At 38.8% G+C, this 14,005-nt stretch overlaps 2 protein-coding genes across 2 annotated transcripts; both read left to right on the top strand.

Annotated features, from left to right (window-relative positions):
- The first annotated feature begins 274 nt into the window (after positions 1-274).
- Positions 275-1,145, top strand: LOC147564680 (uncharacterized). Its single transcript, XM_086666088.1, has 2 exons — positions 275-865; positions 953-1,145. Exons 1-2 carry the CDS (start codon positions 286-288, stop codon positions 967-969), a joined length of 597 nt encoding a protein of 198 aa, XP_086522214.1. The 5' UTR covers positions 275-285; the 3' UTR covers positions 970-1,145.
- A 6,004-nt stretch (positions 1,146-7,149) lies between these two features.
- LOC147564679 (uncharacterized) lies at positions 7,150-8,248 on the top strand. The gene is made up of 2 exons (XM_086666078.1): positions 7,150-7,968; positions 8,056-8,248. The coding sequence occupies exons 1-2, from the start codon at positions 7,152-7,154 to the stop codon at positions 8,070-8,072; spliced, it is 834 nt and encodes a 277-aa protein (XP_086522204.1). The 5' UTR covers positions 7,150-7,151; the 3' UTR covers positions 8,073-8,248.
- Positions 8,249-14,005: the final 5,757 nt, after the last annotated feature.

Raw genomic sequence — 14,005 nt, 5'->3', positions numbered from 1 at the left:
ACGATAACGAGTTTTAAAACTTTGCCATTACTTTATGTAGTTTTAAAGATGACACAAGGAAACAAGTTCGACCTTGGAACATACCTAAGGAAGGTGTTAAACGAAAACATCCATGAAGGAAGGAATCGGGAGATACTTCAAATATTGGATGGAGAGTTTAAAAACAAGCTAAATGTCTCAGACTATCCATTTTTGGATTTTTTGACTGCTAAGGAAATAGAGCATCAAGAGGATGATCAAAAGAGGGCAGAACCAGAATCAATGACTTCTCGATTGTTATCAGCCATGGAGGCTACTCTTAACGAGAAACCTCTGAACATGGAAGTCCCCTCCATCACTCCGAAAACTGAGGATTCAATCCGAAGCAAAGCGAGAGTGGAGAGGTTTGATACAACCAGTAAATTATTGCGTCTGCGCCTCGAGAAAGGAAAACCAGTAGGTCCTCATGTTCGGCAAATGATAGAACTCTTTGCTAAACTAGAAGAGCTGGGTTCTCCTGTTAGCCAATCGGCGGCTAATGACATGATCCTCTATTCACTTCATGAAGGGTTCAATCTATTTAAGATGGAATATGCGATGAATGGATGGAACAAGCCTTTAGAGGAACTTGATGCAATGCTTCAGGCAGCAGAACGACTAACAATGGACTTGGAGCCAAAGAATAAGATTCTTGTGGCTCAAGAGAACAAGAGGCAGAAGAAGAAACCCGCGTTAAAAGGAAAAGGCAAACGTATTGCTAAACCTCAAAACAAAGGTATTCAATCTACGTCAAGATGTTTCTACTGCAGTGGCATAGGCCACTGGAAAAGAAACTGCCCTAAGTTCTTGGAGGACAAAAAGAATGGAACAGTGGCTTCCAATTCAGGTATAAACAGTTAACTTATCAAATACTGAAAATTCCCAAACCTTGGTATATGATACCTAAAATTGCCCTTTCATTGTGAATGTACAGGCGCAGCTGGGAACTGAGTATTTGGCTAAGGAAGACAAGATCCAAGAGGGAGCAGAAGCCTCGACTGCTAAGGATGCTGAAAGGGATCGAAGTCTACTTTAGGCACTATTCTAGATTAATCGTTTTTCTAGTTTTTTAACATCATCTCTGTACTAAGTATTATGGAGAATCAATAAAGAACTTTATTTCTAAATTGAGATGTTAATAAGTGCTAAATTTAACAAACTATACCAAAAGATTCTAAAATTGGTCAAAAACCTATAAGATAGGTTCATCCCAATCGGAAAGGGATGAGGACAACAAGTCCACTATAACCAAAACATGAATCAAACTGACAAGAAAGAAAGCCTTGAGTCAAAAACAGAGATTGATCTTCAAACGTACTTCTAACCTATCCATATTTGGAGTGTCCAAAAGGATTAAGATGAAGAACACGAATCAAACTCTATCCTCCAAAATCCATTTAGTCTAGACATAGCTTCTCACAAAACTACCAAAATTCCGTCTAACAGCTAAGCTTGTAAAAGCATTACAAAACTAGCTAATATCTGACGCAATTTCTTTTGAAAGAAATTTGGGCTTCTTCCACAACCAATCAAGAGAACAAAGTGTTTGTTGCTCATGATAGTATTCTTCTAATAATTAGCACACCTGGTCGTCTGGGAGAAAAACACTAATTATTACAAGAATAAGTGGGAGAAAAGTACAAGTCGATTTAATTCGATCATGAGAAAAATCATGGAGGGTCATGAAGAACAATCATGAAACTTGTACAAGACGATTAAAGTCGACCAAGAGCAACAAACTGCGGCTCCTCGGAAAAGGAAAGGTTAAAGACATGATCTTATAAACCCACCGCACAAAAGCGAATGTCATTCGCCGGAGAACTCTCAAAACAAGTGAAAGTGTCTCTAAAGGAATATCTTAAAGTAATTGAGAAAATTCCAAATTGTTGTTCAAAAGCCCTAAAAGGTCAAATCTCAAAGACACAGAAAATAAAGGTTATTTCTGAAGAGATAAAAGACCTGCGCAGAAACGGAAACTGACTCTAGATTTTGGCTAGAACCCAAAATCATCGTGGAATCCATATCTCGTCAAGACATGAAGCTTGATAATTTAAGTCAACAAAAGACCTAAATTGGTTTTCCAAAATAGAAAACTGAGAAGGATGGAAACATTCGTGTTTCCCGAAACGAGACAAGAAGAATAAAGATTCTTCCAATCAAGTTATGTCCACAAGCATGCTTCAGAAATCTATCGACGGATTAAAAGCACGCAAGAGTTAGAATCTTCGATTCAAAAGGCAATCAGAGAAATTTTGATTCCTGGAGAATGAAGAAAATCTTGAATCACGAGTTTCAAGAAGGTAAGTGGGAGTAAACAAACCTTCCGGGTCCGTATGCAGAGTACATACAAAAGATTGAGTACGACATAAGGTGTTGTATAACAGTAACGAACTGACTCAATAAAGGACCACACACAAAAGGATAAAATGCCATTTTGGGCATCTGAAGATCTATAAGCATAGATCAAAAGGATGATAGGATTAGAAAGACTCAGTACGCTGAGATGTTTGAGATCCGAAACAGAAAATCTAAGACTCGGAAAGTCTAAAAGAATTTCGACCCAAAAACTCATGACAGAGGGCGTTGCAAAACTCGGAGTCTAAAAGACACCGATGAGCTAGCACGCATGAGAGAGACATTTATGTTCGAAAACATAAAGTCAATCATGTTGGACATGATTAGCATTTAAACATCCGAATTCGGATTGGAAAACCGAAACACTACTTAGTACATCCTAGAAGGCTAAAGGATGAAGTAGTACAAAGTTGAACATGTCATCGTAGCAAACTTCCAGACATGGAAGGAAAGTAGGCTAAAAGTGTTTTAAGCCGGGAACTGTTGCAAATACTACACAAAGAATTAAAGGCCTTAACTCTAGTAAAGATTACTAGATATTATCAAGGTTGAAGATAGTAATCTTCAAATTAATTGATAATAAGCAAAGTTTAAAACCAACTACCACGGTAGTCAAACTAAACTGTCACCTAAGACATAGTATGAGATTCATACACAGTCTAAGGCATGAGGTATAAATTTTAAACCTCGACAAGTAAAACTGAGTGGGTAAAAGGAGTTTTACGGAAGAGGCTCAGATTTACAACTCTCGTTATCAGAAATAATAAGAATTATTTCACCAGTCGTCTAAACTTGGTTTAGTGTTTAAACGACAGTCCATCGATAATAAAACGTTCCGAATAGGTTTGTCAGATACGTGATCTGATGAATGAAACCCTATTAAGTGAACTTGGAATATATATTATCAAAAATCCCTGGTCCAGGTCATTGCATGGACAACAATGACTCACGAAGACTAGCACGGGAGTCGATGGGTTAGCGCAGTTTCATGGGCTATAGGAATAGTATATTCTATTCGACTACGTGGGTGTATAAAAGGTTTATACATTGGATAACCCTCAAATGAGAAGTACATCATTCGTGATGAACGTCAATACTTCTCATAAAGACAATTGGAGAGATTCCTCAAAACATGAGTGCTCCACTCATCTTATGTAAGGAATGCCCGACTTTGGTTCCGTTAAACGCCGCGCCGTAAAAGGAGGTTATAAAGACGGATACTGGGAAGGACAGGATAGACATGAAGTTAAGTGGGAGCGCAAGAATGGATTGTGTCACCCTAATCACATTAGGTACAAAGTGTCTCAAGGCCACTTGATGAGTAGCAACTGAAAATGCGTGGCCGCGCTCAAACGGATTAAAAGTTAATCATTTGTCTTTTACAGTTGTACTCGGATATCAAGAAAGTCTGAATGATGTGACGTATCAGATGGGATACTAAATTGACACGGGAATCGAGGCATTGCACTTGTTCTAAGTCCAAGTGGGAGTCTGAAGGAGTTGAAGGAGATGTCCTTCGACCAAGGTGACAATGCGAACAATTTGTCGGATAGGAGAATTGATGTGGAAGATCATCAAGTCCGATTGATTTAGGGATCGTAGAGTTGTAGCTAGAGACCAACTACGATCGTCGAATTACGAAGTAATTCGCGGCTAACTTCGATCGGATCCTACAACGGGTTACACATAAGAGTGACAAATTGATCTAGGATATGACTAGTGGGAGTGAGATATAATCATGGGAGTGTCCCATAAACATATCTCATAGGCCTAAAAAGGAATTAGGCAAAGATAGTACAAAAAGGCCAAAAACAGGGTTTTTGGGCCTAGACCGGTTCGGGTACTTCTAGGACTCGGATTGGGCTGATTTTTGGAGAGACGTTTCCTTATGTTATGAACATTAAATCTGCCAATTTTGGCTGGGTTTGGACGTCATATCCTTAGGGAATTGAGAAAATACCAATAGTTGCTATTTTCGACTATTTCCCTAAATCTTATTCTAAAGGGTGTTTTAGGAAACCTAAAAGGAGGTGGATTCTTATTAGGGTTCTATATAAATACTCTTAGGGCAGAGAATAAGGTGTGGAATTTCTCTCTAAGCTTTCTTACTCTACCACATCAAGTAGAGAGGAGAAAGTGAGCTAATTCCCATTAACTATCAATCTAGTCAAAGAAGAAGGTGTTCTTCTTTTCCAACCACCATTGGTGTGCTAGCTATACAACAAGGTGGGAGATCAAATTGATTGCTCGTGTCCCAAGTAGAGGAGCTACACTTGAAGCTCTTGGTCTTCTTCAATCAATTCAACTAGTTCGAGGGAAAAGCGATTAAGGTAATCTACTATCTCCATTAGATTAATTACTAGTTTTGCATGTGATCCTGGGAATACTAGTGTAGACGTTAGATGTCATATTTCCGCTATAAACACTAGTAGAAGGGTGTAAATCCCTACAGTGGCGTCAGAGCCTCTTGCTATTAACTAGTTTTTGCTAAGAATCGAACTAATTCATATGCTTGATAGTTTGAAAATTGAGTTTATAAAAGTATTTTAAAAGGTGTTTTAAAAGGTATTTTTAACTCATAATTTGATAGGATTCAATAAATTTTCAAATTGAGAATCACATTGATGATTAAAAGTGTTTTAAAAGTCTCAATTTGATTGAATTTCAAACTAATCCATGCTTGATTAAATTGATAGTTATGTTTAAAAAGATTTTAAAACATAAAATTTGATTAATTTTGAATTGGATTCAAAGATTTTTCAAAATTGATTTCAAAATTGTTCTTTGAAAAATTTCAAAAACCTAGATTTTGATCCAAAATTGGTTTGATTAAGAGTTGTTTTTAAGTTTTGGAAACTTTTGAAAAACAAAATTTTGGAATTTTAGAAGTGTTCTAAAAAGAGTAGTTTTGACTTTAGGAAGCTCTCAAAACAAATTTGGAAAAATTTAAAAGTTTCAAAAAGTTTTAAAATTTTTTTTAGAAGTGTTCTAAAAGGAATTTCAAAAATTTAAGAAAAGTTTTAAAATTGGAAAATAGCAACTTAGAGTTGCATAAGAAAATTTTTTTTTTTTTTTTTCTTTTTGGAAACTAGGGTTTTGAAAAACCCTAGTGTCCGGCCAGGAAGCTTCCTGGCCGGACCAGAAGCTTCTGGACGCGTCTTTGAGACGCGTCCAGAGCAGCTACTAAGGACGCGTCTAAGACGCGACCAGCAGCTGCGAAGGAGCTTCCTGGACGCGTCCAGAGCACTCGACCAGACGCGTCTTGGATACGCGTCTGGGAGGTTCTGGGTGTCTCGGACTAGTCCGAGACACCTAGTGCTGGTCCGGTCCAGTACCAGACACGTCTAGGACGCGTCTGGTACATGGACTAGCGTCCTGGCTCCTGCCAGGACGAGACCAGGCCTTGATAGGCCTCGGCCAGGACATGCCGGCCCTATGGGCCGTGCTATGTCCGGACCTTGTCCGAGCCCTTTTTGGGCTTGGGCCGGGACTTGTCTAGGACTTGTCCCGGGCTTTTTTCGAGGCTTTTCGGACCACGAAAAGGGACCATCATTCGAGTGGGAGTTTTTGCCAAAAATTTTTCCGATTCCAACCAAATAATTCCAAAATCAATCCGGGCCATCCAATAGCCCAAAACGGATTTCTCTTTAAATTGATTTATGAAATCATTAAGAATCGAACCAATATTTTTTCCGAAATTGACCCGGGCTTTCTCGAGCCCAAAACGGAGTTTTTCTTAAAGATGATTTTAAAAATCATAAAAGATAAAACCGGAAAGCACCACTAGTAGAATTCTTCGAATTTAGACTTAAGGTCCGTAATGTGACATGTGATGTCAACAAAAGTATCTCCCAAGATAATCATGCATATATAATTCTTAGCCTTGATATATTATATGATTGCATGTGATGTGAATGCGGGAAACTAGTATGGCCATAGATTTATTTCTTTATTCTTGTTTTAAGCACGGATGGGTGCATGCTTTGTAATTAATTTTAATTTCAAGTTTATACGATCTGCGAATCGTTAGAGTCTTGTAATTAGAGTTTAGGGTCTATGAGTCCATTGAAGAAACTCGAGGATGAAATCCAAAGGCGAGTGGGAGAAATCAATGGAGGATCAAAGATGGCGATCTAAGACGAACCAAAAGGCGAAACAAGAAGAAAACCAAGGGTGATTAGATCTTCTAGGTTAGGGGCCATACTAGGATCCATGTCTGCTTGATTTACTTTCTCGCGCGCATTTACTTACTTATTTACGCTTTATGTCGTGGATGTTAGTTAGGCTAAATAGTTCACTATAACAAACGCCAGACTAGCGTAAAAGTCCCCAAAAGTAATCTTGAGTAATCGCCTATCCAGATTAAGACACTCGTTGCGCCCTTGTTCGAGGAAGGTGGGTCGGCCTTCGCAGAGTACCTCCTCTACCTTGGGACAATGCGGGTAGGTCTATAGAAGAGGCCTACACGTCTAAATGGTTCTACTCAACGAGATCAGCAAGAGAGTCTTGGATACTCGAGGCAAAAGGATAGATTAGTCATTCATTAATGAAATCTATCAACCAAGAGTCATAAGGTATGATCAGTGAAGTAGTTCGCTCACCCGGAACGACGGAGTCAAAGGGTAGGGCCTTCGTCCGCTTTACTTCGAAGAACTGGGGTCTTGGAATCACTTATTCAATCGGGGACGATTTTATATTGAATAATGTGGGAAAACTAATGTTTTTCAAAAACGATAACGAGTTTTAAAACTTTGCCATTACTTTATGTAGTTTTAAAGATGACACAAGGAAACAAGTTCGACCTTGGAACATACCTAAGGAAGGTGTTAAACGAAAACATCCATGAAGGAAGGAATCGGGAGATACTTCAAATATTGGATGGAGAGTTTAAAAACAAGCTAAATGTCTCAGACTATCCATTTTTGGATTTTTTGACTGCTAAGGAAATAGAGCATCAAGAGGATGATCAAAAGAGGGCAGAACCAGAATCAATGACTTCTCGATTGTTATCAGCCATGGAGGCTACTCTTAACGAGAAACCTCTGAACATGGAAGTCCCCTCCATCACTCCGAAAACTGAGGATTCAATCCGAAGCAAAGCGAGAGTGGAGAGGTTTGATACAACCAGTAAATTATTGCGTCTGCGCCTCGAGAAAGAAAAACCAGTAGGTCCTCATGTTCGGCAAATGATAGAACTCTTTGCTAAACTAGAAGAGCTGGGTTCTCCTGTTAGCCAATCGGCGGCTAATGACATGATCCTCTATTCACTTCATGAAGGGTTCAATCTATTTAAGATGGAATATGCGATGAATGGATGGAACAAGCCTTTAGAGGAACTTGATGCAATGCTTCAGGCAGCAGAACGACTAACAATGGACTTGGAGCCAAAGAATAAGATTCTTGTGGCTCAAGAGAACAAGAGGCAGAAGAAGAAACCCGCGTTAAAAGGAAAAGGCAAACGTATTGCTAAACCTCAAAACAAAGGTATTCAATCTACGTCAAGATGTTTCTACTGCAGTGGCATAGGCCACTGGAAAAGAAACTGCCCTAAGTTCTTGGAGGACAAAAAGAATGGAACAGTGGCTTCCAATTCAGGTATAAACAGTTAACTTATCAAATACTGAAAATTCCCAAACCTTGGTATATGATACCTAAAATTGCCCTTTCATTGTGAATGTACAGGCGCAGCTGGGAACTGAGTATTTGGCTAAGGAAGACAAGATCCAAGAGGGAGCAGAAGCCTCGACTGCTAAGGATGCTGAAAGGGATCGAAGTCTACTTTAGGCACTATTCTAGATTAATCGTTTTTCTAGTTTTTTAACATCATCTCTGTACTAAGTATTATGGAGAATCAATAAAGAACTTTATTTCTAAATTGAGATGTTAATAAGTGCTAAATTTAACAAACTATACCAAAAGATTCTAAAATTGGTCAAAAACCTATAAGATAGGTTCATCCCAATCGGAAAGGGATGAGGACAACAAGTCCACTATAACCAAAACATGAATCAAACTGACAAGAAAGAAAGCCTTGAGTCAAAAACAGAGATTGATCTTCAAACGTACTTCTAACCTATCCATATTTGGAGTGTCCAAAAGGATTAAGATGAAGAACACGAATCAAACTCTATCCTCCAAAATCCATTTAGTCTAGACATAGCTTCTCACAAAACTACCAAAATTCCGTCTAACAGCTAAGCTTGTAAAAGCATTACAAAACTAGCTAATATCTGACGCAATTTCTTTTGAAAGAAATTTGGGCTTCTTCCACAACCAATCAAGAGAACAAAGTGTTTGTTGCTCATGATAGTATTCTTCTAATAATTAGCACACCTGGTCGTCTGGGAGAAAAACACTAATTATTACAAGAATAAGTGGGAGAAAAGTACAAGTCGATTTAATTCGATCATGAGAAAAATCATGGAGGGTCATGAAGAACAATCATGAAACTTGTACAAGACGATTAAAGTCGACCAAGAGCAACAAACTGCGGCTCCTCGGAAAAGGAAAGGTTAAAGACATGATCTTATAAACCCACCGCACAAAAGCGAATGTCATTCGCCGGAGAACTCTCAAAACAAGTGAAAGTGTCTCTAAAGGAATATCTTAAAGTAATTGAGAAAATTCCAAATTGTTGTTCAAAAGCCCTAAAAGGTCAAATCTCAAAGACACAGAAAATAAAGGTTATTTCTGAAGAGATAAAAGACCTGCGCAGAAACGGAAACTGACTCTAGATTTTGGCTAGAACCCAAAATCATCGTGGAATCCATATCTCGTCAAGACATGAAGCTTGATAATTTAAGTCAACAAAAGACCTAAATTGGTTTTCCAAAATAGAAAACTGAGAAGGATGGAAACATTCGTGTTTCCCGAAACGAGACAAGAAGAATAAAGATTCTTCCAATCAAGTTATGTCCACAAGCATGCTTCAGAAATCTATCGACGGATTAAAAGCACGCAAGAGTTAGAATCTTCGATTCAAAAGGCAATCAGAGAAATTTTGATTCCTGGAGAATGAAGAAAATCTTGAATCACGAGTTTCAAGAAGGTAAGTGGGAGTAAACAAACCTTCCGGGTCCGTATGCAGAGTACATACAAAAGATTGAGTACGACATAAGGTGTTGTATAACAGTAACGAACTGACTCAATAAAGGACCACACACAAAAGGATAAAATGCCATTTTGGGCATCTGAAGATCTATAAGCATAGATCAAAAGGATGATAGGATTAGAAAGACTCAGTACGCTGAGATGTTTGAGATCCGAAACAGAAAATCTAAGACTCGGAAAGTCTAAAAGAATTTCGACCCAAAAACTCATGACAGAGGGCGTTGCAAAACTCGGAGTCTAAAAGACACCGATGAGCTAGCACGCATGAGAGAGACATTTATGTTCGAAAACATAAAGTCAATCATGTTGGACATGATTAGCATTTAAACATCCGAATTCGGATTGGAAAACCGAAACACTACTTAGTACATCCTAGAAGGCTAAAGGATGAAGTAGTACAAAGTTGAACATGTCATCGTAGCAAACTTCCAGACATGGAAGGAAAGTAGGCTAAAAGTGTTTTAAGCCGGGAACTGTTGCAAATACTACACAAAGAATTAAAGGCCTTAACTCTAGTAAAGATTACTAGATATTATCAAGGTTGAAGATAGTAATCTTCAAATTAATTGATAATAAGCAAAGTTTAAAACCAACTACCACGGTAGTCAAACTAAACTGTCACCTAAGACATAGTATGAGATTCATACACAGTCTAAGGCATGAGGTATAAATTTTAAACCTCGACAAGTAAAACTGAGTGGGTAAAAGGAGTTTTACGGAAGAGGCTCAGATTTACAACTCTCGTTATCAGAAATAATAAGAATTATTTCACCAGTCGTCTAAACTTGGTTTAGTGTTTAAACGACAGTCCATCGATAATAAAACGTTCCGAATAGGTTTGTCAGATACGTGATCTGATGAATGAAACCCTATTAAGTGAACTTGGAATATTTATTATCAAAAATCCCTGGTCCAGGTCATTGCATGGACAACAATGACTCACGAAGACTAGCACGGGAGTCGATGGGTTAGCGCAGTTTCATGGGCTATAGGAATAGTATATTCTATTCGACTACGTGGGTGTATAAAAGGTTTATACACTGGATAACCCTCAAATGAGAAGTACATCATTCGTGATGAACGTCAATACTTCTCATAAAGACAATTGGAGAGATTCCTCAAAACATGAGTGCTCCACTCATCTTATGTAAGGAATGCCCGACTTTGGTTCCGTTAAACGCCGCGCCGTAAAAGGAGGTTATAAAGACGGATACTGGGAAGGACAGGATAGACATGAAGTTAAGTGGGAGCGCAAGAATGGATTGTGTCACCCTAATCACATTAGGTACAAAGTGTCTCAAGGCCACTTGATGAGTAGCAACTGAAAATGCGTGGCCGCGCTCAAACGGATTAAAAGTTAATCATTTGTCTTTTACAGTTGTACTCGGATATCAAGAAAGTCTGAATGATGTGACGTATCAGATGGGATACTAAATTGACACGGGAATCGAGGCATTGCACTTGTTCTAAGTCCAAGTGGGAGTCTGAAGGAGTTGAAGGAGATGTCCTTCGACCAAGGTGACAATGCGAACAATTTGTCAGATAGGACAATTGATGTGGAAGATCATCAAGTCCGATTGATTTAGGGATCGTAGAGTTGTAGCTAGAGACCAACTACGATCGTCGAATTACGAAGTAATTCGCGGCTAACTTCGATCGGATCCTACAACGGGTTACACATAAGAGTGACAAATTGATCTAGGATATGACTAGTGGGAGTGAGATATAATCATGGGAGTGTCCCATAAACATATCTCATAGGCCTAAAAAGGAATTAGGCAAAGATAGTACAAAAAGGCCAAAAACAGGGTTTTTGGGCCTAGACCGGTTCGGGTACTTCTAGGACTCGGATTGGGCTGATTTTTGGAGAGACGTTTCCTTATGTTATGAACATTAAATCTGCCAATTTTGGCTGGGTTTGGACGTCATCTCCTTAGGGAATTGAGAAAATACCAATAGTTGCTATTTTCGACTATTTCCCTAAATCTTATTCTAAAGGGTGTTTTAGGAAACCTAAAAGGAGGTGGATTCTTATTAGGGTTCTATATAAATACTCTTAGGGCAGAGAATAAGGTGTGGAATTTCTCTCTAAGCTTTCTTACTCTACCACATCAAGTAGAGAGGAGAAAGTGAGCTAATTCCCATTAACTATCAATCTAGTCAAAGAAGGTGTTCTTCTTTTCCAACCACCATTGGTGTGCTAGCTATACAACAAGGTGGGAGATCAAATTGATTGCTCGTGTCCCAAGTAGAGGAGCTACACTTGAAGCTCTTGGTCTTCTTCAATCAATTCAACTAGTTCGAGGGAAAAGCGATTAAGGTAATCTACTATCTCCATTAGATTAATTACTAGTTTTGCATGTGATCCTGGGAATACTAGTGTAGACGTTAGATGTCATATTTCCGCTATAAACACTAGTAGAAGGGTGTAAATCCCTACAATTCTCTGCCCTAAGAGTGTTTATATAGAACCCTAATAAGAATCCACCTCCTTTTAGGTTTCCTAAAACACCCTTTAGAATAAGATTTAGGGAAATAGTCGAAAATAGCAACTATTGGTATTTTCTCAATTCCCTAAGGAGGAGGTGCCCAAACACCACGAAAATTGGCAGATATAATGTTTATTATATCAGCAACTAACCCTCCAAAATTCAGCCCAATCCGAGTCCTAGAAGTACCCGAACCGGTCTAGGCCCAAAAACCCTGTTTTTGGCCTTTTTGTACTATCTTTGCCTAATTCCTTTTTAGGCCTATGAGATATGTTTATGGGACACTCCCATGATTATATCTCACTCCCACTAGTCATATCCTAGATCAATTTGTCACTCTTATGTGTAACCCGTTGTAGGATCCGATCGAAGTTAGCCGCGAATTACTCCGTAATTCGACGATCGTAGTTGGTCTCTAGCTACAACTCTACGATCCCTAAATCAATCGGACTTGATGATCTTCCACATCAATTATCTTATCCGACATATTGCTCGCATTGCCATCTTGGTCGAAGGACATCTCCTTCAACTCCTTCACCCACATCGCTCACGAGAGTGTCCGGAGCCTGAACTATAGGTGTATGTTCAAACTTGGTAAGTGCGGAGGCTTTTTGGAGGAGCTGGGAGTGCTCTCCCCAAGAACAAAATCTCATACCATCCGCGCGAGGGTGATGCAGAAAGGGAGGATAATATCGGTACCTGCTGGGCTTGGGACGTCACACAGAGTCCCGTAGACGAGAGATTAGAAAACAAGAGAAAACTTCCAAAAATGTCATAAAGGTAATACCCCTGGACTGCTAAAAGAGATTTGAGATCCATCATTTAACCTTTTTAATCTACATCCAGTGTATACCTCCACCAATTGATAAAATATGAAAAACTAGGAAACCACCTCTCCACCTTGTGTTTCTTATCATGTTTTTTGTTTCCTTTTCTGTCCATTGTCATTTATGTTTTCTAGTGATTTTTTAAGTCCCATCCCATTTTACCTTTATTTTCTTTTCTTTTTTTTGTCGAAATACCATTTTACCATTTTACCTTTACTTGTAAATCAACTTTTATATCTGTGCAATTATTAACCCTTTTGTGTAATTTGTCTATTTGTAGTTAAAGTGAAGCAACTTGCTCCCCTGCTGCATAATGATAAGGCATCAGCTATTAAATTGATGGGGACTAGACTACTAGTAGTGGAGGGGTGGGAATCGGGCGGGTTCGGTCGGGCTCGGACTTTAATTTCCCGGACTCGGGCGGATCGGGTTCAATAATCATGTGACCGATCGGGCTATCGGACACTTCGGGCCGGACAATTACAAATATATCAGTGCCTGCGGCCCGGTTCTGCCCGAGAACCCGCTCGGGCTCTAACGGGCTCGGACGGACGGGTCCCGGGCGTTTAGAGCAGAACCACGTGGGTGCAAATATACCCCACTAGCTGCGTCATCGCCCAAAGCACCAAGGTACTTGGACCAGAATTCCTAACTCCTATCTTATATCTCATTCTTCCTTGTTCCGCCTTCTCCTTCTTCAATGTGGGACTAAAAAATCACACAACCCTCTTATTTTTTTTTATACTTTCTAAAATCCTTGTAGTAGTAGTAAACAATCTAGAGAGAGAGAGGGAAAATGAGATCAATTTGACAATAGACTTCTTTTGTTCGTCTGAATTGTTAATTAAGATCAATTTGGACCAACATAGTGAACAAAACTAAAGATTTTGAGATTGGGTTTTGTGAAGAACTAGTTAGTTTTTGGGAGTTTGGAGGTTGTGGCTTGTGGGTAGTGATCCAAATTGGGTTGTTTTAATTTAGGGTTTAGAATGTGATGAATTTTTACTTCTTATTTCAATGGTGGGAGTTTTTTTTTTTTTTTTTTTTTTTTTTTTTTTTTTTTTTTATGGATTAATCATCAACCTTTTAATCATAAACCCTATACTTTTACCCCAATTTGTTTCTTGTTCAAAAGAAGAAGATTATTCTGTGATTCAGTATTCTGATTTTGAGTAGGAATTCATCAATCTATTCGGGTGGGTTCAT

The sequence above is a fragment of the Eschscholzia californica genome, unplaced genomic scaffold (assembly GCF_041429995.1).
Source record: "Eschscholzia californica isolate CP2 unplaced genomic scaffold, dmEscCali1.0.p SCAF_1, whole genome shotgun sequence".
Lineage (NCBI taxonomy): Eukaryota > Viridiplantae > Streptophyta > Magnoliopsida > Ranunculales > Papaveraceae > Eschscholzia > Eschscholzia californica.
Note: the sequence above shows the minus strand (reverse complement) of the source record. Positions and strands in the feature narration are given on the sequence as shown.